At 41.4% G+C, this 27,150-nt stretch overlaps 1 protein-coding gene across 4 annotated transcripts in view; it reads left to right on the plus strand.

The window, feature by feature from the left end:
• Positions 1–27,150, plus strand: part of GABRB2 (gamma-aminobutyric acid type A receptor subunit beta2) — a 125,888-nt gene that overhangs the window by 78,196 nt on the left and 20,542 nt on the right. For all 4 annotated transcript variants that reach the window (XM_027711588.2, XM_027711622.2, XM_027711603.2 and 1 more), the window contains 2 exons: positions 24,749–24,886; positions 26,022–26,174. In XM_027711588.2, the coding sequence (XP_027567389.1) occupies positions 24,749–24,886; positions 26,022–26,174 (291 nt within the window). The remainder of the gene's footprint in view (positions 1–24,748; positions 24,887–26,021; positions 26,175–27,150) is intronic.

The raw sequence follows: 27,150 nt of genomic DNA on the forward strand, positions 1-27,150 counted from the left end.
CTAGCTCTTACTTGGCCTTGAAACTGTACTCAGGGAGACTTTGTTCTGTGGCTGGATGCCAACTTGGTTTTGATTTTAAGGAATTTAATAAAAGATATTTGATAAATGAGGTCGATATACCTGTTACAAATGGTATGGCTGTAGTTTTGCAGAACATCAAATTGTAAAAGCAGTGATGTAATTATCATTTAAGGATGATTTTCGTAGTGTTAATGGCCATATGTGAACAGGCATCTTCACATGCTTTCCTGTTTTCTTAAATTGGTTTGCTTTTACAGGGAGCTCTCCAGGCTGATTAAAACTTGAGCTTGGGTCTTCTGAACAACTCCTGTCCAGTGTGGTGTTGTCGGTCAGATAGAATCAACCATGGTCTTGCTTTTGCTCATTCCTCACTGGATAAACTCACTGATTTACAGATAGAATAGTAATGAAGATGATGCAGAAAAGTAGGCAGTTAAACACAGTAAAATGTTCCTTAGCTGATTTTTTAAACAAGTGCTTTCTTGTATTGCTGTACCTGTGAATATTACTCCATAAAGCAATGCTGTATTCTAAGCAGCTTTTCTGGTTTTTCTGCTTCATGAGGAGTGCAGCCCTTTTTTTCTGGGTATGAAATGTGCAGGTGGAAAATGAGCTTTCCTACCAGGGCTGGTGCACTTGTGTGCCCTGCTGGAGCATCAGCCAGCACCTGCCCTGAGCCAGGCTCCTCTGGCCACTCCTGTACCTTTGGTTCTTGGCACAGGGAAGTGTTCTTGTGAATGATCCTGTGGTGTTACCGTGGCTCTGGAGATGAGGAGGGTGTCAGGTCCCACAGGAACAAAGCCATTTTGTGGTTTCACTTGCTGTTACTGGAGAAATCCTGTGGTTTGGAATGCAGCATGTTTTCCTTAAATACAGGGATTTAGACAACCTAGAGCAGCTGCTTGTTCTGTGTGCTTTTGTTTTTGAATTTGTTTTGTTTCTAAATCCTTTTTTCCTTCAGGGATTTGGATGACTGTGGCAAGTATTTTAGCCAGAAGGTAGAACAAAGCTCACTAGGGATGCTCCAGCTGGGACTGAAAATATGCCATCGTTGGTTCCACATGTTCATGAGCCAACACATGAGGCCACTTGACCAGCCAAAAATGAACTCAGTCTGTTAAGAAGGAGGTAATACCTTGTATCGAAGGCCTGTCATTCTGTTGTTACAAATATATCTCCAAATTTCCAAATTTGCTTGTGAATATTGGCTATTCCGAGAGCGTGTGACCTTCGAAGGAGTAAGCTCAGCTCTCAGCTCGAGCACTGTCATCCCTAGTGAGCTGTTCAGAATAGATTACAAACTGCTTCCAAAGGAAGGATGAATGTAAGCCCTAAATAATTATGAGAATGATGACTAGGCAAGCCTTTTAGTTAGATCGTTCCTTATCTAAATTGTTTTTCCAATCATGATAAAAATATCAAAGTGTGCTGTAAAAATATCTGAGCAAAATATCAGAATCAGTTGCACAGAGGAAGATAATTAGCAGATAGTGTACATCTGTTCTTACAAACTCAAGGGCAGATGAGCTGATGTGGAGCTCTGTGTGCTTTAACCTGGACTATTTTGAGCCCCTTGGTTGTCTCAGGATCTGTCCCTGCACTGCAGCTGTCTGCAGCAGGATGGATCTGTTGGGAAGTTGCTGTTATTTCCTACAGTGCACGTGGAACTTCACGGTTCTGACTTGGCCTGTCGGGGGACAGCTGAAGTCAGTGTGGTTTCCTGGTTGATGCAGCTGAGAGAGGTGCAGAGTCCTCATCTCCCCTGAAAATCTGAGCAAATAAACATAGAGTGAGAGCTGTCACAGGCTAAAGAAGTTCGTATCAGACGGGATGTTCTCACCTGAAGACGTCCTTGTTGCACGGGACACACAGAGGGAGTGTCCCCTCTTTGGGGCTCAGGGTTGCTGCTCTCCCAGTGCCTGGGATGGCTGAGGTGTGGTGATCCAGAGCCTTTGCTGGCTGGATTTGTGTTCCAGAGCCTTGGATGGGAATGGGAAGGTGCCATCAGTGTAAGGGCTGTTCCCACAGAGCTGCTGTCACCCCTGTGGCAGGGGGACTCAATGACCCTTCCTGCCCACAGGGACACTTGGGCACTCCCTTCCTGATGGCTGCCCTTGGATGGCAGAGGTGTGTGACTGGTCTGCTCCAGTGACCATCTGGACAAGGGCTGTGGGGCTTTGTGTTGTCCTCATGGGGATCCTTCTCCTGTCACTGTCTGAGCACTCTCCCCAGTTTGGCACCAGTCCTCGATGTTCACAGCAGGAAATCCCTCCTGACTGACAGTTCTAAATCCCTCAACACAGCCCGGTTCAACAATACAGCATTACAACTGAGGGAAGAAATGCAAAAATAAATACTGATTTTTAAAACTGGTTTTATTATATTTCAATTTGTTTTTCAGAATAAATGTAACAATTTAGTTGAACATGTTTAAATATAATTGAAGTTCTCTTTATTTGCAACAGTTTTTGATGAGGAAATTATTGGGTGTTATTTACTGAGTGTCTGCAGCTGAGTTACATCTTGTTGCATTTTAAGTTGCTCAAGCTGGTGCAAAAAGACCTTGGGGATGAGTATGATCAGATAGATATCCCAGAACTTTCTGTTTTGTAAGAACAGATACGCTGGTTTATGGAAGCATGATTGTGCTTCCATAAATCTTGCTAATGGTTGAATATTTCATGTAGGGGACAGGGTTATTTATTCCACATCCATTTTTAACCTATCTGTATGCTCTGTATGACTTCTCTGAAAATTGATGATAGTAAAGAATGAAAAAAAAAGTCCTGTAACTTCGAGGGTATTTTAGAGAGAACAGGTGGCGTGTTGGGGTTGATGCCTTAGACAATATTCCCTTTTCTGAACAGGAGGAAAGGCTCCCATCTTCCTAAAAGGTAACCCACAGTTCACATTATGTATGGTTGATGTTGATGATGTGAGCTTTCAGGTTTTTAGAGTGAAATATAAGAAGGTAATTTATATATAAAATAAAATATTTAGAAGTGGAGGGGTTTTTCAACCTGGATTGAAAATACAGTTGTTATCCATCCACTGTAAACCCAGTTCTCTACTTTCATGTTCCCATGTTATTCCCAGACATGCTGATTCCTCACATTCCTCGTGGTCTGTGCTAACTCCAGATCTGTCAGATGTCCTGTGAAGTGCATCCATACATTTGACCAAACCAGAAACTTGAGTGTTTTCCTAAAAAGGTGTCAGCCCACAGAAAAATGGCAAGTTTACTTTATGGTCATGAAAGCAGTTCTGGGCTGTTTGGATTTTTGACTGTCACTGCCTTTTTCTACCTTGTTTTCTGTCACCGTTTTCCTTTGTAAGAGTAAATACACATACAAGTGCTTCCCTCTGTGCACTGTTCAGTGGAGTAGTAACATGTGCCTTGCTCAGAAAAGATATTTCTGGGTGTGGTAGTTTGGGCTAGGCCTTCCTTGGTGACCAGTTTGTAACCAAGGAAGGGCCCAGATTTACCCAGTATTCCCTGCGATTTTTACGTAAGCCAGGCTATAAGAAGAAAGGAGGAGAGGCCTTCGCTCTCTTTCCTTCCGGCGACTTGGAGGTGCAGGTTCCCTGCTGTTGAGTCTGCCGTGTTGGGGAGCGAGGCCTGGTTGGGCCTTGCCGACCTTGGCAGATGGAGGTTGCCGGCGATCGTTCCAGAGCAACTCTCGGTTGTCCCAAGGAGAGTAGTGAGATATTCTTTGTTAATTTCTTTTAGTTGCTAGATCTCGGGCTACTGATTGGGAGACATATATATTTTATTTTGGTTTTGTTCCTTTTCCCTTCCCCCTTCCCTTTCTCTTGTGAAATTGTATATATATTTCAATTGTATATAACTGTAACATAAGGGTAAATATATTTATATATATATTGCTTTAGCTCTCTCTCTCGTTTCGGTTTTTCTTGGTTGTTTTTTTCTCCCTCTTCTCCCTGAGGTTTTTGGCGGGGGGATTCTTGTGGTAAGGTTTGGAGACTTGGCAGGGAGCCAGCTTCAAACCATATCACTGGGTCTTTCCTGGCTGCCTTTAGTGGTCTGTCCTGCTCAGTGGTGCAGATGTTAGGAGTTAAACAGTGTGAGTGTCTGCCCTGCCCCATCCTGGGCAGTGCCATCTCTCTCACTGCTCATGGTCCCATCTGAACCTTTTGTTTGCTTTCTAAGTTCTTGTGTTGGAGTTGTCAATAAGGGATTGCTCTCCTTATTATTGTAAACCTTCTTTAATAAGCCTGCCCTGGAGTGTTTGCAGGGCTGGCAGCACAGTGGGACCTCACACCCTCTGCTGCCAAGGGAGGAGCCCTGGGGGCTGCTGCCAGCTCAGAGCCACTGCCAGGGGCACAGTCTGCAGAGAAGAACCACCTCTGGGCACTCACAGCAGGAGTTGAAATGGTTGTGGTTTTAAATGAGCAACAGAATTATTTGCCCAATAAGTATTTTTAAACCTCTAGTCTGCAAAGCTGGTCAGCTGTGTGCATCTCCCCTCTGCCAAGGCAAATATCTCCTCTTTGTGGGACTGTTTTTCCATTTGGAACCTAACACTCCTGTTCCTGAGTGGATCCCATGTGGTGGAGCCTGGACCATTTCTGAACAGCAGAGCTAGTTGCTGGAGGCAGTAGATGTCCTACATTTTGACATTAATAAGGTTCCTTATGTTGTATTGAATGACATTCTTATAAAGAAGGTGAGGAAATGCAGATTAGAGAAAACCACATTTGGAAAATAACATGAACATGTTTATCGAGTGTATGGGAAGGAAACAGCTTTTATCAAGTCCATCCTCAGTGTTTTCATTTCTTGATCTGAAAATTCTGAAAGTTTCAAAACTTTTGTGTATCTTGAAAGGATAGAGTCAGATTTTAGCAGTTTCATCTCATTGGAGAGGTGGCCTGAAAAAATGAAATTCCAAATTTTACACCTAAAATGGCATCTCAGAACTGAGAAATAATGAGGTAAATGACAACTCAGGGTGGGAGTGTGGGAATCCAAACAAAATAAAACCCCCAGCCTTGGGGAGGTATCATGGATTAGGATGTGACACTGATTCCCTGGCAGCAGTGGTGATGCTAACATCAGGGTCTGTCCTCTGTCCTGCTCCTGAGTTAGGAGGAGCTCTCCTGGCTGGGATTGATCGTAGCAGGTTCTGCTGGGACAGGGAAGGGCAGTGGTGGCAGATTTGAACAGTCAGGGAGCTTCATTAACATGTTCTATTGGAACAGATTGAGATAAAAGTAACAGAACACGTGGAAGCAAAGTCCCACATGTATAAAATAAAGTATTTTTCAGCTCAGTACTTTTAAAACAATATGCAGTATCAATGCAAAATATTTTTCTTGCTAAAACACAGAAATCAAAGAGCAGCCCTTACTGTGTTGGAGCATATGCTCGTGCTTGGCAAAAGTAGTGGCAGAAAGGATGTCAACCAACAGTGCTTAGAGTATTAAAGTTTTAACAAAATGTCAGAGAAAACTGGAAACTGGTTAATCCACAGAAATCTGTCATAAAGATTGCATTGTAAGGTGGTTTCAGCATGAATTCTAGTGACATATGGGAGCTTAAAATATAATCTAATGATATATCTCTATTGGTGAGATGTTTATGTAACGTGATTGCAACAGAGATGCCTTTTCTTGTTAATTTATTAAGATAATGAAAGTTGCCATGTTTATAGAACAATGAAAAGAATAAGTTTTACTCACCAAATTCTTAGTGTTGGAACCAAAGCTTTCCTTTTTTTTTTTCAGTACATTTATGAAAAGAGAAATGGTGCCTCTAGTTTGAAGTTCTTGTGCAGCAGTGTTGGATAGTGCTGAGGACTGGCAACCTGGGCTCTGGAAATCTCTGTTCTGCTGTTGCTCTGGCCATCAGCACGTGTACCCAGGCAAGGGACTGACAGAAATACAACATAAACATGGCACTGACTTGCCCAAGTGCAAGAAAAAACTTCATTTGGAGAAGGCTCTAATAGAAATAATTTCATATGGAATAATCAAGTGAAAGTATTTTCCAGTGGAACTGGAATTGAAAAAGCTTCCTCTATAATGCTGAAGAAAAATCCTGAATAATTTCAGTGTGCTGCAGTTTATAAACCAGGGCTTCAATTTCTGTGCTGTTGATTTTATAGAAATGCTGTTATGTGGAAAAAAATTCGGGGTGTGTCCTTCCAAAGGTATCCTTCCAAGGGCTGTGCCTCAAGCAAGAGGGTGTTAGTTCAGCCTGGTCCTGATATCCCAAAGGAAACCAGGATGGAGAATGGTGGGGATGTGGTTCCACTTTTCTGTCCAGAGCTGACTCAGCAGGGCAGGGGCTGTCACGCTGCTGCATTCAGAGCCCACAGATCACAGCAAGGCTTTCCAGGATTGTTCAGATGAACATGTGGGAATGAAACTGAAATCCAGTTTTAGGTTCCTCACGCCCCGTGGTTTCTCATGATCTGTAGTTTCAAATCTGGGAGTCATCTTTCTGAACCTAAGAGTTTTCAAGAACAAATGTCAACCTTCGGCAAGACAGCAGACAACAGAGTTTGTTCCAATGTGGGCATGGCAGGGCTCTCCCCTGCCAGAGCACTTGGGAAATGTGGGATCTGTGCCCAGAGAGGGCACACCCTCTAGATGCTGAGAGAAATAACAAAACAGCCTCAGAGTACCATTAGTCTGATGAGTTAGTGCTTAGCTCACCTAAGGATAGTGATCTCAGAGTCAGGCATCTAGCTAAAGAAACTCTTGGCTCTGCCTGTATTGCTGGGGAAAGTTGTATATCCCCTGAAATCAGGTCATCACACCTCTCATATGAGGAGATGGATCCTCTTCTGGAGGCTGATCATTTTTCCGGTTTCTGCAGGTGGAGTTCAGGTATCTAATCTGAGTCACAAGGTTAGGATTGTGAAGTTAGGGATGCTAAATCTCTCTCTAGCCCAAATTGCACTGATAATATCCCCAGAATTCACAGCATGTTAATTTTGTCCTTTTGCAGTATCAACATTTAACGTATATTCTGTCTTGTTTATTCTGCTGGTGAAACGGGAAATTTCCTCAAATCCTCCTATTCTGTCTCTATAGAATGTGCATTTTATATCCCAGCAGTAAATCTATAATCTGGACAATTGATCATGGGTCATAATGCTGCCCATGAATACCTGTCTTTATATAAATATATTTGAATCCTAAGAGGCTTTAATCATGGTAGTTCATTCAAAATGAGAATGGTTTCAGGTTAGACATAATCATGATTTGAAGGACTGTGCATCTTCATTCATCTTCTTTTATCACAGGAAAAAAACCCTCTTATATGTTATAAGTATTTATATCTCTAGATTCTCTCCGAGAAAATGTCTTAATTCCAAAGTAATCTTTGGAATGATCAGTCATCTGGGTTAGAGGAGCTAATACCACAGCATCGGGAGCCAGGCTTAGAGTCTGACATTGGGTGCACTTTCCCCTTGATTTTTCTCAGGTTTATTTTTCATTTCCAGGCTGTCTGAGCACAGCCCATCACCCAGCACTGTTTCTTTGGTGTGAGCAGAGCCTGTGCAGCTCATTCCTCTGTGGTTCAGGGCCTGAAAGCCAAGCAGGTGACACCATCCACACTCCTGGGGTGGTATTGCTTTGGCTCCATTTGTGTTTTGCAGGGAAAAGTGGTGACTAAATGCTGATTGATATGTGAGTACAGTTGTTAGGAGGAAAAGGAGCAGGAAAAGTCAGATATCCCAGGTGTGTAACCCACCTCATAGTGGGCACCAACCCTGGAGACTGCCTGGGGAAAGTGTCCATTTAGTGGGTTCTGCTCTAAGGGGTAGGAGAAGATGCATTTCTTTTTATGATTCAGATCACTAATGGTTGTTAGTAGGATGACAAAACCTTGTATCTCCTAAAGGAAGCTCATTTCTGAGAGCTGTGTCTCAGGAAGGGTGAGCAGCTGGGGTGGGAAACCAGACTGGGAAACGGGTTTCTGATCCTACATTTACTGCTGATTCGGTCACCTGTGACCTGTGGTGACATTAGCTGGGCTATAGTTTCTTTTTATACTATATTAATGTTTCTCTGGCTAACAAACCCAGGGGATGAGCTGAAGCTGTTGTACCTAGACCAGTTTGTTGGTGGTAGTACAGAGTATTAGGAGAAGCTGCTCACAGTAAGAACGTGAAAGGCAGGGTAGGTCCTGGCAGAGAAGGTGCTACTGTGGAGTCACTGCTTAGGTTAACTGTGTTTGCAGGTTACCAGCAATAATTGCTATCAGCATTATGCCCTTTACATCTAATTACCTCTTTATTTAAAGCTGGTTTTGCAAAGCTGTTTCTCTTCCCCATGTTTTAGGATTGAGGCATCTCGTGACTCCCCCAGAGAAGGGAGTGCACAGCTTGGCCCCATCAGTGCAAACTGTGTACCAGGATAAGGCTGGAGACTGTTACCCATTCATTCCCCAATTATTATTTTTTGCCTTTCTTACAGATTCCAAGCAGAAACTGATAGCATTAGGCAGTATATGAGAGTACACTAATCTGATTTGTCTCTCCCTGAAGATTACCAGCTCTGTGCCGTCTGGCCTGCTTGCACACAATTAACAGATTATATTATAGTTTGGCTCCATTCACTTTAAAATTATTTTTTTATCCTTACAGTATTCACATATAACATTAGTTTAAAAAAGGAATCCAGTATTATTTATCTATTTTTTTTTTCAAGGGAAGTAAATTATTTCAGGTAATCAAGAGATTTTCAGTATCAACAAGATTCGAAAAATAGAGCAGGTATCTTGAAATCCAGGGGATTAAATGCACTTCACCTGATTGCATTTATGTAACATATGCATGAATTCCTGGTTTGGTCCCCTTTCTCTATTTCTTTGACTTTATACTTTTTTTTTTTCTCTTACAGACCAGAGAAATAGCTGGAATTTAGCTAGTTAAGTGTATAATTTTCAGAAACACTCCAGACAGTTCTCTTTTATCTGAAACCTTCAATTGGTGCATGTTATTTTTTAATGTATAGGAAGTTGGCATTGACTAAAAGTTTGAATATTGAGGGCATTAGCACATAAGAATGTGAGTGCAGCGGGGAAAAAAGTTCTTGCTTTTGTGTCACTGCCAATCTTCAACAAGGACATGGAATTTTTTGTCTTTTCTTATGAGGCCGTAGAGTATCAAGTATGAGAATAAATGTTTGTTGCAGGAAACAGACTCTCCTTTGAAGAACTTTAAAAGAGCCACAAAAAAACCCCCACCAGAGATGAGAATAAGCCCTGTGCACATGTTATTTATAGCAGCAGAGCTGAAGGAGACGTGAAGATCTGGAATATTTCAGTGAGAAACCCTCAGGTCAGAGTTTTTCAGCAAACCTTGAGCAGCAAGGTCACGCTGCTTTGGGTGCTGCAGTTTTCTCATCTTTGCAACCAGCCAGGGCTCTCAGCTGGTTTGTAGGATGGGTTTGAGGGTGCTGGGTTTTTTCCTTCCCCTGTAATGTAAATCCAGAGAGCACAGGGGAGAGGTCAGAACAGTGCAGGACTGAAGATACAGAGAGCTGTGATCCTGGGGGAGGCTTTCTGTTCCACCCAGGGGTACAGATGGAAATGAGGAGGTTGTGCTGTTGCAGACTTTATACAGAGTAAAAACCTAAAATCGATGGGGACTGTGTGGAGCATGTTTGCTTGACATCACTGACCCTTCAGGCTGATTTCAGAAAGAGGCTAAATTTGATATAAGTGCCTTCACTGTAGGGGGGCCACAGATGAGAAGTCTCCAAGGTAAAGCCTCAAGTGACAGAGTCCTGATCAGCACAGTTACATCCTGGGTCAGTCCAGCCTCTTATTGATTACATCTGATGGATTGGAGAAGTGTATGATGAATAAAGGCAAAGTCACGTGTTCAGGCATATTCATTGCACAGTTTTTGATTTCCTTATGGGGCAGCTGCTCTGCCCCATTTCAGTGATAAGCCTCTTCTTATTAAGACAATTCATTATTAGGAGGAAGAAGGAACAATATTATGTGAAAAAATAACGTGTTAAAGTGACTTCTCAGCATTGCATATTGCTCAGAGCTGTCTAAATGCCAATAAGGTGGGACTTCTCCAGTCACCAGTAACAGCTGATCCAGCTTGGTGGTGGTTATTCCTAGACAGAAAAGAAACAGTTGGAATTAGTACTCTTTTCTTTGAACTGAATTTGTGATTTTTTTCAAGCACGTCAGTAGATGGAGGAAGAGGTGTGAGGTTGGGGGACTTGATTTCTCAGTGATTGCAAATTCTTCTGTATGTTCTTATAGTTCACTATATTCTTAAGTAAATGAGAGGAATTTGTAAATACTCAATGGGAAAAACTGTATATAGAAGTTGAAATCCTTTAAATTGGTCAATGTTAAAGATATGTAGCATAAACATGTCTACATATCTGTGTATAAACTAACATAAGGTAGCATTTTGTTTCTTCTGAAACATCAACTACCTGTTTAAAGTATTAGGTGGATGATGTGTGTGCTAATGCAGAAATCTTAGGTTTAGTTATTCAAGTTAATGAACAGAAAATCAATAGAAGAGGTGGAATGCCTGTCTTCAAAGGCTCAATTGTAAAGTAGAGCCTTGTATCTAAATCAAGTCAAGAGTGATCTCTGCATGTAAGTGACTCCACAGAATGTTTTGTGTTCCCACAGAAACACTAATTTGCTGTTTAAACTATTGAGCAGCCAAAGTGAACTGCTGACAGATTGTTTGATTGTTTTGCTGTTGTTGCTACATGCAGTTAAAAGCATAAAAAGTTCACTGTCAGGTGTATCAACACCAACCATCTTCAACAAAGACAGAGAGCATGTAAGGAATACACAACTTATTTTAATAAGAAAGATGAACTAGATGAGAGAGAATTTTCCAGGAATTTTCATTTCATATTCATTGAACTTACTTAGATGAAAGGAAAGTTAAAGGTAAGTGTATTCCTTTCCCCTTGAAGTTACTTTTCACTTTAAAAGCCTGTCTGTGCCTCTGGTTCTGCCTGTGTGAGTGTGTACCCTTGTGGCCCAGGTGGCTGCAGGGGGGGAGCACAGAGCAGAGGAGAGCAGCAGTGACAGCAGAACATCCCTGATACCTTCTCCTGGGGGACACGAGGCAGCAATGGAAGGTGGAGGTGCAAGCCTATTCTGCAGTTCTTTGTTTGATGTGTCTTTTGTCAGACAGATTTGGTCTCAGAACTGCACCTTGCAAGGAGGGCAGCTGCAGGAGACCAGTGGGAAGTCAGTGCAGAGAGGAGCTGCTGTGGCTCAGGAGTGCCAGTGCCAGTCCCTGTGCCCATCACAGCCCGGCAGTGCTTCCCTCCTCTGCCTTCAGGGCTGGGGGCTTAGGGGAAGATGCCCCTCAGGCGACTGCTGAGAAGGGCCAAGGTTTCAGCCTGGGATCATTGCCCTGAGGGTTTTGCTTTACACACAGCCCACAGAGCTTTGCAGATCCCATCTCAGACAGCACCTGCTTTTCAGGAGTTCCTCAGCAACCGAGCTTTTAGAACTGAAACTCACTTTAAGGTATCTAAAGTGGTGAGTTGGTCTCTTAAACCTGTTGATTTCCTATATTGCAGATATTTTAAAGCAGAACTGTTGTGTGCAGAATTAGACTACCTGTTTTTAGAGCTGCAGGTTGCAATTGATGGTAGGTGCACACACAGGAACTGAGGCACTGCTTTAATCAACAGCCCACAGCCACTCCAGAGTGGATAATTAATGGCACTGGCTGCCTGAGAGCTGAGTGAGGGTAACCAAATGCTCGAGGTGAGAAGTGGGTTGGAAGAAAATCCACAGTGCACAAACAAACAGCAATCACACAGCACACATCGCACCCTGGAGACTTTCTTGCCAGTATAAAAGCAACTTTACAAAACCAAATGTGTTTACAAAATAAACTGAATTTGTTAGAACTGTATATATTTAATAAAGCCACTGCAGAAAATATAGTAATTTCTGTTGCTTTGATGGTTTGGTGAGATGGATTTATAAAACATTCTTATTTTCATTCAAAATTACCAGTGATTGTTTGTATTCCATCCGCCCTTAGGTTGTGGCACTTGATTTGGAGAACCAGTAATATATAGACTTAATTCACAATTTCTCAAATCACAAGGTTTTATTTTCCTGTCAATAAAAGTAATTGAAAGAAATACAGAGCATACACCTACATTTTGTGATGAAAAGTTATATTTTCAATATTGAACTAAAATTGTTACGTGAGAATTACAGTAATGGTGTTCTATGTTTCTCTTAGTCAAAGGGCAGCCTCAAGGCAAAAATGGACAGTTTTGGAACACTCTTCGCTTTTCCACTTAGAAAGACATTGCCAGAATTTCTAAGTGAGGTTTTAAAAATTATTTTCTCTCTCATTATTTATGTAATTGTCAAAGCTCAGAGCTTTAATCTTGATGCTTTATTTGTCCTGCACTGCAGCTACGTGTGGATTTACTGACAGTGGGTTCATTAGTGCTGGGTTTCTGGTATGTATTCCTTTCCTTTCATCACTAATAGGGGAGGATTTTAACTCATAAGTATAATGCTGATGGATATAATGAATGGCTTAATCAGTGGCCTCATCTCTCATCAGGGAGGTAGCCCAGTGACTTGCTGTTAATGCTAATGAAGCTGCTGGGGAATTAAGAGAGAAAACATTAACTGCAGTCATTAAAGATAACAGAATTGAATTTGGATTTTAATTCACAACGTTAGTGAATGTAACAACTTGCCAGATGTAGAAAATGCTTTTATTAGGCTTTGAAAGTTATCACTTGTAGAGTTGTGAATGAAGGATGTGTTTCCATGGATGTTTTGCATGGATATCAAAGCAATTACCAACTTTCTCCTAAGCAAGTGAAAAATACCAGAGGAACATAACAGAAAATGGTGATGAATCAGTTCATAACTTCTTTTAACTCATTTTTAAGACTTCTGCTGTTGGGAGCACTGAAAAAGTTAGCAATCTGTATTTCAGGAGGTGTTCTAATACCTGCAAATCGATGTTTCATTGTTACTTTGGGCATGCAAAAGATAAATAGTGGGATTTAAGAAAACCTCAGATTGAGTCAACTTTAACAGTACAATAGAACTGAGTCTTCTTGGTTCTGCCTTTGGGGCTGGGAAGGTGCTCTTGCCATCCCCTCCAATGGGACATTCCAGCTGTATCCCAGTGAGAAAGCCCCTTTCCTTCCCTGCTCATCCTCCCTGCCTGTGTGACCTCTGACAGAGGGCAGTGACCCCAGGAGGGCTCCCAGCCCCCCCTGGCCATTGCCATGGGCTGGGGCACAACCCCTGTGTCCCTGGGCCACTCCCAGCTCTGACAGGAGGCACTGCAGCTCTTCACCAGCAGGTAAAAGGTGTTCAGAAGTGGGATTTAACTGTGTGCAGAAAGATGAAAATCCACATATTTCAGTGTTCCAACAGTATTGCTTGGATTGGATTAGGATTTTGGGATGAGTCAGAGATTTCTGTGGCAGCACTGGGAGCTGAGCAAGCAGTGGAAACAGGGATCCAGGGACAGAGGAACTGTCTGGCAAACAGAACGTAAATTATGACCCAAATGTTTGTTACTACATATTCCTTGTCACTTTACACTTCAGAACAGGTGTTAGCCACAGTCTCCTGGCAAAATTGTATCTTTGCTAATTAAATTCTACCCGGCTAAATTCCCCCTGTAATTTTAATTGGATTTTGCATTCCTCACTGTATGCCATAAACTGGTGGGTGAGGCTGTTTTGTGCTATTAAATTGGCTGCACTTAACTGATAGGTGACATACTCCTTATCCCCTAATACAGGGTCTTATGATTTGTGAAGTGATTTAAAATTTATTAATGCTGGTCACTACAATCCATGAAATCCTTATCAGACAAAACTCATTCTTCATTTAGTCTTCTAAATGAAGTTCAGTTTTTTGGCTAAAAACTACGTTAGGAGAATTGTCTCTAAGGAATGTACAGGTAGAATTGTAAACTGTTTCCTTCTTCAAAAAAACCCAACACCCAACTTCTTCCATGCTGGGAACTGATTTAAAAAGAGATTACTAAAGGCAGACTGTTACCAGAACTGAGCTGGAACATTGTTCTCTGTTCTCATGAGACTATATTTTGGAAGTATGCTACCAGAAATTGGTGTTGCCTGTGCTTAAGACCATTCACAAGTTAGCAGTTCATAGGACACTGTAATTAATTTGCACATGCCTTAAATCTGTGCTTTCAGTGGAGAGTCTGTAGACAATCAACACCATCTGAGCATCAGGCCCTGTGCTGGTACCTTTGGTCAGAACAGAATGCTTCCTGTGGTTTCTGAGTTAAAGTGATTCTGAAATATTGACATATGGTAACTGCAGAACACAGATGATGTAAGTGCAACTTCTGATATGTCTGCTCCCTGGAAAGATTATTCTCAGTAAATTCAGGGAAAACTCTTGTTCAAAGAATGTCTCATTGCTGAACATGCAGTTCTGATAGAAATCTTGGGAATGTTGCCATTATCATGTGCAACAAATAGGAAGGTTTGGTGATTTCCTGGTTTTCCTTTTTCCTGATATTCATTGTTATTCATGTGAGATCTTTCTTTAGATACCTGATATTCAAGTTATGTAGAGCTGTACTTTCAGCTTCTTGCTTCTGCACAGAATCAGTGTGTTCCCTGCAAAGAACAGCTCTGTGATTCATGAAGCCCACAGACACACAGGATAACACTTCCCAGAGGAGGGACAAGGCAGGAAGTAGGAATTTAAATGCAGAAAATGACACGTGTGATGCAAATAAGCCTCGGGTTGTAAGGGTAGGCTCAGAATGTCACTGTGCAAGGCAAGGGGCAGGTTAGATAAGGAACACAGGCACAGGTATGGAATGTTGTAGGCTTAGGTGAAAATAGTCAAATTGCTTGATTATACATTTTTTTGTAGTTTGGAAGAGAGTTTGAGTCATAACTCCTTCAAGAATGATTCTGTGCAGTCGTGTCAGGAAAATGCAGTGATTATGAATACTAATTATAACCTTTTCCATTGCTGCATTGTGTATCTGCACTGTGTGTTATACATTAGTGTATTATTCATGCGTTTTTCTCTTCAGGTTTTTTTTGAAGAAGGGTATTTATTTCAAAGGCACGAGAGAGGTGCAGTCCACATGGGGCTCTCAGCATAAAGTTGTAGGGCTTTAACTTTTGTATTTGAGGCTGATTCCCTTTTATGTATGTGAAAATACTGTACTGGCTTCTTTTTGATGAACATTTACATGCAGATATCCTGCTTTTCCAGCCCAAGAGGCAACCTTATGTAATACATATTTGCATATTGACACAGTTACCATACTAGAGCTGGGGGAAAACAGAATAAAAGTCAACAGTGTGTTAAAATCTGCTTGAGGGGAAAAGTTCCTTTAAGGGTTGGCATTATCTTGTCTCAGCCACATCTCCTTCATGAGACAGGCACAGCCTGGAGCAGTGCCTGGAGCTGCTGCTCCAGAGAAGGGAAGGGTCCAAAAGTTACAGACAATTTCATTGACTTAAAAACTTCTGAAATGTGAAATGTGGTGATGAGACCTTCCTGGTTTGGTACCTGGGAATATCAGTGTCAATCAGAGGGGAACACAGGAACCAGAGTGGAACAGGGTATTACCTGTAGAACAGGATCTAATGTGGAACAGGGTATTACCTATAGAACAGGATCTAACTGGCTTTGTGGTGCATAAAAGGTGAAACTTTAAACTGGACTAGGGCAAGTGAACTCTTCTAGTGGAACCATGTGGCAGGAGGTTGTTTCTGCCAGAGATTCCACAGAAGTAGCTGCTTCTCAGCGTGTTGGGGGCTCTCAGGGCTGCAGTCCTCTGTGCCAGTTAAAGCAGAAAGCTGCAGGACAGTTCTCTCTCCTCCTTTGGCCTTGTCCCATCTCCTGCTGCCCTGTGCACACCCATCCACAGCATTAAAGTCCTTACCCACCAAAGAACTTCTTTGTATTCCATTGCTAAAAGCTGGAGGGTTGGGTGCCAAAAGAATTTCTTCTCCCCTCTTTCAGCATCCCAGGAAAGGAGTTGGGATCCTGCCAACAAACCTGGGCTGTCTTTTCTGGTAGAGGTGTCACAACAGAGTTTCCTGCAGGAAAGTCCTCTGAGCCCTGAGGCAAAAGCTCCCACTAAAATAGTGTGAGGAGGCAGCAGTGTGGTTTGTGATACCAGCCAGGCTGTGTGAAGGACATCTGGGAATGTTAGAGGACTGTTGCAATTTTTAGGAAATAACGATGTAGTTCTAACAATATCAGAGTCTATAATTAACATTCCTATAAACTTCAGTCACATGATACTGTATAAATAGTTCTCCCCAGCAAAGGTGCATGTAATTATCCTTGAAAAACTTGCAGAAGACAGAGGACTTCTGCAGATAGGAAACTCTATTAAGAAAAAAGTTCCCAAATCTATACCTGTGGATGACTTTAGAAAGAATATTCTTTATAGGTTACTCATTATGAAATGAAGATTAATTTTTGCAGGTTCAGGTAAGTGTCCAAACACAGCCTTTATTTTGCAAGTGTAAAATCCTGGGGGGTTTAATGTTCTACTGATGTCTTGCTCTGGTAGTACCAGGTTTTAGCATGTTGCTGATGGACAGTCAATGAGAGCAAGGCTCCTATTCTTCCATAACCAGATTTTTACCTAAAAGTAAGTGTTTTAGATATTATGATGTCCTGAATACTGCAGGTAAAAATGGAACAATATTCCAGAACTTTGCCTCATACCGTGTTGCAAACTAACATATCCTAATGAATAAATATTTTTCTAAATTGAGCACGTGGCACAGGCACAGACAGAAGGGCTTTCTTCTACAAATTACATTTTTCTCCTTGTGGCCTTGGATTTTTAATACAGCTGTGGAATAATTAAGCAGAGTGGAGTATTAATGCAATTTTATAAATAATGTTAAGGTTGCCAGATGTTGTTCATTTTTCCTCTCTTTTTTGTAATGTACATCAACATTCAAAATGTAGGCTGATAGTGGGTTGTAACTTGGAACATTTGGTCTTACATATCTAAGGTATTAAAAATTGAGCTTATGGAGATGATGTTTTGCTCATTCATTTGTTTGGATATACCCCTCACTTCTATTTCCAGTTTTGAAAAGACCAACTCTTAAATCAGATAAAAGAGCAAAAATCCAACATATATAGTCTTTCCATGAAGTCTTCTCTGAAGTAAGTAAATTGTGGGATTTATTTGTCTGTTAGTAAACAATATTCAATGTCTGAGCTCCTTCAGAATTTCCAGAGCATGTATAATTGTTTTGGACACCAATTTTCCTCTGCAGAAATTAGTTAATGTAGTCGGATGAGATAAAAGTGTAGGAATCAGCTCAAAGCAGGAAGATGAGTGCAGGCAATGATGCAATCCATGGTAGGGTGCAAATGGGAGTATTTGTTTTCCCCACATGATCCTTGTCCTTAATGGAGGGTGGGAGGAGAAAGCAATTTGTCATTTACACCCCCTCAGTGCGGATGTACGTTTTGCTATAAAAGTTCTGTCTACTCGAGAGTAGAAGGCAGTTGCTAATAATCATTTTCAAACATCAGAATCAACCTTCAGTTTTACACAAGAAGTTGGGGGTTAAGGCATTGCCATTAACCTTCAAAAATATCTTTTCAGACTACAGTTGAAAAATTCAGTGTATATATGCATCAAAGTACAAAAAAATTGTTCCCTCTGCACCCAAGTTGGACCTTTAATATTGTGCCAAAAGAACACAGTACTTTCTGTTTGAATCATCACTTACACAAAAGCCTCATTGAAAAACACAGGAGAGAGATTTCATGTTTGATTCTTGGGCTGATGAGACCACCCCTGCAGATTTATAGATTTTCTAAAATGGTCCAGTTAATATATGAGAGGCACCATTCGTTTCCTGAATTGTGCAGTGGGAAATGTTCAGCCCTGTGTCTCGTGTGCCCTCCTCTATCGTCCTTTCCCAACTGGAGAGTTTGGGTGTGGTAGAAGGTTCCAGCAGGCCTTGAGAAGTCTCTTGGCCTTCTGAGTTGGTCCTTCCCTGTGGTACCACAGTTCAGCTTCCAGGCAGAAGTGCTTAGTTTCTTATTAAGGTTAAATCTGAACTGGGGTAAACAACCTTTGTGTTGCTGTAACCAATTTTTGATGCCAAAGCGTGATATTGAAGATTTTTATCCTTTTTATTTAACTTTGACTTGCTTTCATTGACTTCAACGTGGAAGAAAACAGCTGTGAATGATGTGGTAAAATTTTAAGTCTTAAGACTTAGTAAATAATTAATATTTTCACTTTGTTGATTTCTGTGGGGAAAAGAAGGCCATTGCCTGCTTACACCTGATTGCACTTGTCTTTTCAAAATGGTTGTTTTCACTTGAGTTCTGTTCATTTTGTGATTTAAATAGATCACTCAAGAATTGATGTATTTGTTTTTGTCATATTTACATCAGCCACACTTCCCATTTAAATAGAAATTGTTATTCCTGCCTGGATGTTGCTTTCCTCAGCAAGGACTGGTGTTGCCCTCATGGTTCTATATCACAGTTTCCTGTGTGTCTTTGAACATCTACTCTTAGGAGAAGTGAAAATAAATTTCTTGGTTCTTCTTATAGCTGATAAGAACACTGAGCTTTAAGACAACAGTTTTTCTTCTGGGGCTTCTTAATATTCAGTTTCCCAGTATTCTAGTCTAATTTAATTGCCTAGTCTAATTTAATTGCAAATGAAACTAAGCATCCCCCTGTCCTTTCTGTATAGGAAAGATTTGCCATGTTTGACTTAGTTACTTGTGTGATCAGGAACTCCTTTTTTTGTGTGATAAGTTTAATAGGGAAATAATAAACTTTTCTGCAGAACTGTGATGGATACTAACCTGATTTTCAAAATTTGCAGATTAAGGGTTTTTTCCTTCATAATTTTAGTAGTAGTGGAAGTGAGAAATAAGTCTGTTTAACTCTATATTGGCAACAGTTGCCCCCTGTGTTTTCTTCACATATTTGCTCAATGTCACCCATGTTACACTGAAATAACCTTCAAAGGTGATCCAGACTGAAAGATCCAGACTCAGTGTGCAAGACTGACATGATGATGTCACCCCCTCCTCCTCAGATGTCCTGTGCTGAGTGGAGTGGGTCAGGTAATACAAACTGGGGCAGAAGTAGGGGATGGGATGTTTTAGGTGCTGTATAAAATCTGCACTATTGTTTGTGCCTACAGGAACCAGATCTGTCCTTTCAATAGTGATGGAAATCCCTGGACTTTGGCCATTTGAATAAATAAAACTGAGCCAGATGTGGTTCACTGTCTTGTGTCCTGGATGTACTTAATCCATAAACACAGCACTTGGTCTGCAGGAGACACCAGGGACAGAAGAGTGATGGAGATCAGGAGGAGAAGATGAAGAGCATTCCTGGATGGACGTGGGAAGGAAAGGATCTGCACTGCAGCCTGCCCAGGCAGAGCTGCTGTAGGGCCCTGCAGAGGCAGCACTGGCAGTGCTGTGCAGGGTTTGCTGGAGTCTCAGGAACAACTGAGTTCTGATGAGGTGGCACCAGCTTTGTGCCAGCGGGGCCTCGTTACCCTCCTGCCACCAGGCACCACAGACTCTGCTGTGTGAGGAGCTCTTGGGCCTGCAGGATCTCCAGAGTGTTGAATCCAGTAACTTTTGAAATCATTCCTGCTGGTGGGAGTAACTGAGCTTGTGGAAGCAGAAAGGTTGCAAGAAATCACCGAGTTCTGGGAGCTAAAAGGTTTTGAATATCATTGCATGGGTACAGTTCTCCCCATCTGTTTCTGGTCTCTCTTTCTTTTCCTAGAACAATTGTAACAGAAGCATTTTAATTATGGAAGCATTTAGCAGGAGGTTCCCTGAAGTATGAATGATTTCATTGAAATCACTAGGACAAAAGGCAGGTGTTCCATGGGTTGCACCAGGACACCCATTCTGAGTTAGCAGCTCACTGCGAGTGAGAATCAGCTTGCAGTGCCTACATGAAAATTATACTTGGTTCTGCTAACACCATGAAAATCTACTCTGAGTCCTGGAATCAGTTTTGGCCTTTCACTTGGCCATCAAAATCCCTTTTCTGTTTTGTTTTTCATGGCTGCATGCAGTAATTACAGAGTCACAGTTCCATCTCTTCCTTCTCCCCACCCCACTCTCTCCAATAAGGAACCATTTGTACAACTTGAAGATGATTGTTTTTTGAGAATGTTGCCAATATAATCTAAAAATCCATTGAATTTCACTGCAGTCAGAAAGTTGTGCATCCTCTTTTGTATCCAAATCCTCAGAGCCTTAGGGGAAAAAGCCTTTGAAGTGAAATGTAAAAAGAATGTTAATGGTTTATGCAGAAAGACAGAATTTGGAGGGGATGAGAAAGGAGAGAGAGAAACAAGTATGATGTGCTTTTTGCAATTGCACTGATGGCAAATGTGGCACATAAATTCTGTCTTTCCTGATCACCTTTGTATCACCCCACTGGTTTCAGTGTCTTGGGTTGTCTCCAGGTGCTGCCACAGTGTTGGTGCTGTGGAGCACTTGGATTCCTACCCAGTGTGCACATGGAGATGTGTAGGTGTAAAATCTTGCCCAGCTGTACAAACCAAAGCCTTGTGAGACAGTGAATCCTCCTGATAAATCCTGAGTTTTTCAGAAAAGTCTGCTTCTTTCCTTCCATGGTGGGATGTTTCTGATAACTGCCTTGTGTCTAAATGTTTTCATGCTCAGGTAGTCCAGCTTTCATTTTACCTTGTTTGTATTTAAAGAATTTCTGATTTTTTACTTCTCTTAAATAGACTGGGAAAAATTGGCATTTCTGTAGTTTCTGTGAGAAAGGGGTTTTATTTTCTGTTCTGCTAGTTGTTGGTTCTGCTCTGCAGTGCTTCATCATCTGTCATTCCTGGAGGGAGAGGGGATGATCAACTCCCTGTCCCTGTTAATGGGAGTGGGGAATGCTTTGCTTTCCTGGTAATGTTGGTGCCATATCACCAGGACAGGGTATTGATTTGCTTGACTGCTGGTGTGTGATGCATGACAGAAAGAGAAATGGAACTTTGTGAACGTGGAGTAAATGGTGCTGCTGCTGATACAGAACTGATTGAGGGAACAGCAATCAATCAGATTCTCTCTGCTGGTACCAGTGCTACCTTCAATTTAATATATAGGAAACCAACAGTTGTTTCACAGTTTAAATCAAAGAGTGTCCCGTGCTTAACTCAGATTCTTACAAAAATGACTTGGAGAATTTTTGGGTTTAGTATGCTTTCCTTTGTACCTTACCAACATGTGATCTGATAATTTAGAAATACTGAGCTGACATTGACTAATTCTTCTTTTCTTTTGTCAAAGAACCACAGGTTATTTTTTCTAGATTGCTTATTACTATTTTAAATTGGTTGGTCTTTAAATAATTTTAACTTGTAAATAGAGTTGGTTTTAGTCTCAAATATCTGCAGAAGGAGTTTATCATAGCCACAGGTATTTGGACTTCAATATCTGTAAAATGTCTACTAGAGATGAACAGGCCCATTCTCTCTTCTGGCAGATGTTTTGCAGGTATTAGACTTATATCCAGTTATCTTTGGGTACTTTAGCAGTACACAATAGCATTCATGTGTAGATTACTGTAATGGTCTTTTCTCTCCTTCTCCACCTTATGAAATGAATGGAATAATTTATCCTTTTTGGAAAGAGAGAAGTGTTTTAGTGAAAGCTTAAAGAGACTTCCTGAAATTCCTGGATTGATCCCTGCTCCCAAGTCCTGTCACTCAGGGTGGTCTCAGCTCAGCCTTTGCCCCATGGAAGCCCCTGAGCAGCAGGAATTCTGCACAGGAATTCTGCACAGGAATTCTGCACAGCTCCTCCCAAAGCCCCCAGAGCTGTAGTTTGGAATCTTTGGCTGGAGTTTCGAGGGAGTTCATTTCTGCTCAGGAGGTGGTTGGGGATATGTGCTTGGTATTCAGGCTGTGGGAGTGCAGGGAGGAGCTGAACCACGTTTGCCTGGGAGAGGTTGGTGCTGCAGCCCTTGGCAGTCCTGGAGTTCTCCCTGGGAATCCTGGGATGATCAGACCAAGGCCAAACCTTCCCAGGCAGTTGGACAAAATAGTTCTACGAGCAGATATTCTAAATAATACAGTAAAATAAAGAGCCATTTGGGCTTTTTATAAACATATTTTCTCTTACATAGAAAAATGGCTTTTTCCTTTCTGAAATTTATTTCAGCGTTTGTTTTTTCAGAAACAAAAATAAAAGATTGATTTATTAGTTGGGAAGTCTATCAGTTAGATTACCTCAAAAATAAATAAATTACCTTTATTAATCCCACCAAGTTCAGTAAATGGTATTAGAATTTGGAACTTGCTGTTGGAGGGCAGGGGAGATTTCAGGTAGAATATCAGCAAAACTTGGCCATATCACAAAGAGTGAACCCTTACAACAAGGTAATATTATTCTCCCTAAACTCTCTAAGGATCTTCTTTTATACTTTTCATAACATTCAGTGCAGTAAGTTGCTTTTACAACTCAAGATCAACCAATTTAATCATTCTCCTTTATTTTCGATTTTATTTTTCTCTCTGAGAGCCCAGAGCGAGACTTGACAAATATAAAGTATTGATTGACAAGGAAACAGGAGTGAGCTGTCTGCCTGTTCTCTGAAGGTAGACCTGTGAGCAGGCAGGTGAAAGGTGCCCCGACAAGCTGAGGGATGTCAGGTCTGCAGACTCTGCACGTCCCTCCCACCACAACACCTGGAGAAATGAGCCCAGAACTGACTGCACTGAGTGCAGCGTTTGTGCTTCACAGCCAGGGCACAAACGTTCTCCCCTCAGCCATCCTGTGAAGTGGGGCTGTGCTGCCATGAGCACAGTCATTAGTGAGCTCCATCTCTGTGCCAGGGATCTGCCTGGAAAAGGGCCTTTTACAGCAAATGAAGGAGCTCTTGCAGTGCTTAAAATCCAGTATCCTGCAGGAACTGCCTGTCTACAGCCAGTGCCCCAGTACTGACAGGAATTTCCCTTCCCTTCCAACTGCTGCTCCCCTGGGAGAAGGGGCACAGGAGGAGAAATATTCCCATTACAGAAGGTGAGGAGAACCTTCTTTCCCTGCAGGATTTGGGAACGTGACAGAAGCTTTTGTTATCGACAGGTTCAGTGTGTTTGCTGGGATGCAGCTTTTCCAGGAGTGCCCTGAGAACCAGGGGGGGCCAGGCCGGAGGAGACCTCACCCCTGCAGCCCAGGGAGGGTGGGGGGAGTTGCCAGGGTGGGACCTGAACAGAGTCACAACTTGGCAGAAATCTTCACCATGAGAAGCAGTTGGCCTAAAAAAGTTAAATTAAAGATTAGAATTTCTTGTCAAAGGTTCTCAAACTGTGTTTCATAGCTCAAGTCTGTTAGTTCAGAAACTACAGTAATCTCAGTGACAAGTATTCCTCTTTTCTTTAAACGTTCAATATTTTCTCAGTATTTCAGGTCATTTTCAAGGAAACAAACTTTTTTAAGTGTGGTGCTCTTTTATTGTGTGCCTTTTACTCTCTTTGTATTGGAGGGAAATAGAATGATGTGCAGAAACAGTTTTATAGATTCTGTGCATAGTGCATTATTCCTTGAAACTAAGTGGTATTTGAGCACTCTAAAATGATGTTTAGTGTATAATTTTGTCCTTTGTGGATGAGAACTTAAAATCATGATTTTTTTTATATATATATATATATATATGTATGTATATATAATTTTATTATCTCTGTTTCCAAAAAAGTCACAGTCATTATTTGATGTTTGAATTATTTTTATTTGCAGTTTTCAATGACAAAAGTCTTTAGAAGGCTACAAACATTAATGAATATCTTATTTCCTGGTTTTGCAACAGATTTATTTCTGATGTCTGTCCACCAGCTCTGGAGTGTGCAAGTTGGCTCAGCTGCCAGCTGGTCTGGCAAACCCAGATTCCTATTTCATGCACATGTTTGTGACTGTGTGAACATGTGTTCTGGGGTGTTCTTTGGGTGGGGGGATTTTTTGGTTGGTGGTTTCTTATGGGTGTTTTTACCAGTGATGGGTGTTGCTGCCTCTGCTCCAGTTGCTTCTTCCAAGGCCTCTTCCAAGCCTCCCTGAACGTGGCTGTCTTTTATTGCATTCAGGCCATTTTAGAAAAAGGATTATGCTGTTTTTACAAGTAAAAACTAAATGGGTTTGAACTGGAGTTCGTCCTCTTCATTCACAGTCTGGTTACAAACACAGAGCACACAGAGCCAGCTGTATGTTGAATTATCACCTGTGTTACTCTCACTGTCCTCTCTCCTGTACTGACCATGGCCCACCAGGCAGAAAAGCATCTCTTTCAGGGCACCAGGAGGAAATGATTCTGCTGCCAGTGCCCAGGGACAGAAATTGCAGCAAACTCCTGCTGTTTTATCCAGCCTTGAGATCAGAAGTTACTTTAAACTGAATGTACATTGCTATCTAGAGATGGGATGTGTGTAGTCTTAATTTGGTTTTAAAGGTTTGTTTTACTGATATATTCATGTAATATATCTTAAAAAGAAATACAAACCCAACAAATATTATAATACACTAAGATTACTGTTTGAAATTATATATACAATGACCTGTGTCTGTATGTTTTTTACATATTGTGTTATAAATGGTTTGATTTTCAAAATATATTTGAAGTTATGCTTTGAGTGAATTGTCTGGACTGTTCTCTGTGGTTGTCAGAAGAGCTGTGGATGTTAATTGTCTGCTCCTGTTTTTGTAGATGGCTACACCACAGATGACATTGAATTTTACTGGCGTGGGGGTGATAATGCTGTCACAGGAGTGACCAAGATCGAGCTGCCCCAGTTCTCCATTGTAGACTACAAGCTTATCACCAAGAATGTTGTTTTCTCTACAGGTTCGTGGAGGGGAAGCTAAAAGGGAAATTGGCTGGGAAGACTTTTAGAAATGGGTTAATTCACAATGTGCAGTTCAGGATCTGAGCAATAATTTTAGAAACAGGAGTAAATGAGAGCAGCAGCTGTGAATTTTGGAAGGGGAAGGTTTTTACAGCTCTCTGGTGTCCATTCCCCTCTGCAGAGGGACAGTCATCTGTCATGTTGAGGCTCATCAGATGAGCTGTATTTTCTGGTTTTTTGTGACGTCTGATTAAGCCACTTACACACCTCAGTGTATCAGTGTGGCCATAAACCCAACCAGTCACAACCCAGCCTGCAGGAAATTAGGAACCTTTTCCTCCCTGTTTCTGGATGTTCCTTTTACCAAGCTGTGGATGTATTGGATAATTATTTTGTCATCAGTGTAAAACCTCTAAAGTCCTTGTTCCACAGGATTTTCAGTTTAGCCTATTCTAGCAAAGTGTATGAGTTTTTGAAGGCTGAAAAGATGCTGTCTGAGGAGAAGGAGAAAATCAAATTGGACCTTAAATTGTTCAAGAGAGGCAAGAGTTGGGTTGGGCTGTTACTTTGTGATGTTCTCTACCCACTTGGGAAACCTGTAAGTGTGTTTGAAAAATTATCTTCAAAACTCAGATATGGGTAGAAATCATCTTTGATGGGACTGTAGAAAGATGGTGCATCCCAAATTCTTCCAAACCAAGCAGAAATGGGACTTGAATAATGATTTCTAGGCATTCATTTCAACAAGTGTTTCATCCAGTAAATTACTTGTGATATCCAGAGACAAAAGACAGGTGTTGAATTTCTGGGAGAGAATGAGGGTTCCCCTGAAGTGGGCACACCACAGCCTGCCAGGAAACAGGCATTTCTGTGCTCTCTTGCTCTGACATGTGTTTTGGCTGTTGATTGTTGGGCATTGTGATACCAGCAGAGATGCACCCAGAGCCTCCTTGTACCCTTAGAATAAAAGATGCTTTAATCCTAGTTCTTGCTAGAAATTCTGCAGCTGATTATCCTGGATCTTTCAGCTCTGAGTGTACTCATGTTGCATGAAATAATAAAACCAGAATGACAGGAAAATGATTTCAGGCTTTATACAAGTAAATTACGGCCATGCCAAATATTCTCTTTTAGGTGCCTACCCAAGGCTGTCTCTCAGCTTTAAACTTAAGAGAAACATTGGCTACTTCATTCTGCAGACCTACATGCCTTCTATTCTGATCACTATCCTCTCCTGGGTGTCCTTCTGGATTAATTATGATGCTTCAGCTGCAAGAGTTGCTTTAGGTAGGCCTGTTTACACCTCTCCTGCAGTGTGCATTAGCTGAGTGTTTTCTGGCTTCTGGCTTAGTGGATAGTGCATGACCTGAAAAAAAATTCTGTTAGATATTTTATGTCTGGCTTGTTAAACTTTGTATTGTTTGAATCAGCATTTAAATCATCACAATTTAAATAAAAATGAAAGGGATTTAGTGTCTGAATGAGCTAACTGTGTAATCATTGTAACCAGAATTAGCCTGAGTGTCTCGACATTTTCTGTTCTTTTATTGCTTGTTTGTCTCCAGAGAGACTGCACCTAGTTTGCTTTTGCCCATGGCAGGCCAGAACACACATTCAGCTCTGTGTTACGGATTATAAATTGCTTTTCCTTTCAGGTATAAATTAAATAAGGTTTTGCTAGGCTTCTGTAGCTCACTTGTCCTTGAGGGATGAAGCTGCACCTCAAATACTGTGTCCAGTTCTGGGCCCCTCAGAATTGACTTCAGGAAGGACATTGAGGGGCTGGAGCAGGTCCAGAGGAGGGAACAGAGCTGGGCTCAAGGTTGGACTCAATGACCTTAAAGGTCTTTTCCAGCCTAAATGATTCTGTGACTCTATGGGGTTTTTTTCCTTACTGTTACCTTACATTCCAAATTCGTTCCCCTAATTAATCTCTCGAGTACTCTCTTATCTCATCACTACTCCCATGTTTATACTGAGCCCCTCATCAGAGGATCTAAGCATGTTGCAAAAATAAATATCTGTATCTGTTGCCAAATAGATACAGATAAATCAGTGGAAATCAGACTGATTCCTGCCAGTACAGATCTTGTATAGCTAAAACAAGTAAACCCCCGTAAAACTATTGAGAATCTGACATTTTAACCTTAGAGAATAGTCTGAGCTTTACCAGCCTTTCTGTGTGGCATTTTCCCTTAAGAGTTTGAGACTGCAGATATCCTGAAAATGCCTGAGTAAAGCAAGATAACAGTAACTGCAGCCT

This window comes from Pipra filicauda, unplaced genomic scaffold, assembly GCF_003945595.2.
Source record: "Pipra filicauda isolate LSUMZ 115617 unplaced genomic scaffold, ASM394559v2 scaffold89_size2521313_pilon, whole genome shotgun sequence".
Taxonomy (NCBI): Eukaryota; Metazoa; Chordata; class Aves; order Passeriformes; family Pipridae; genus Pipra; species Pipra filicauda.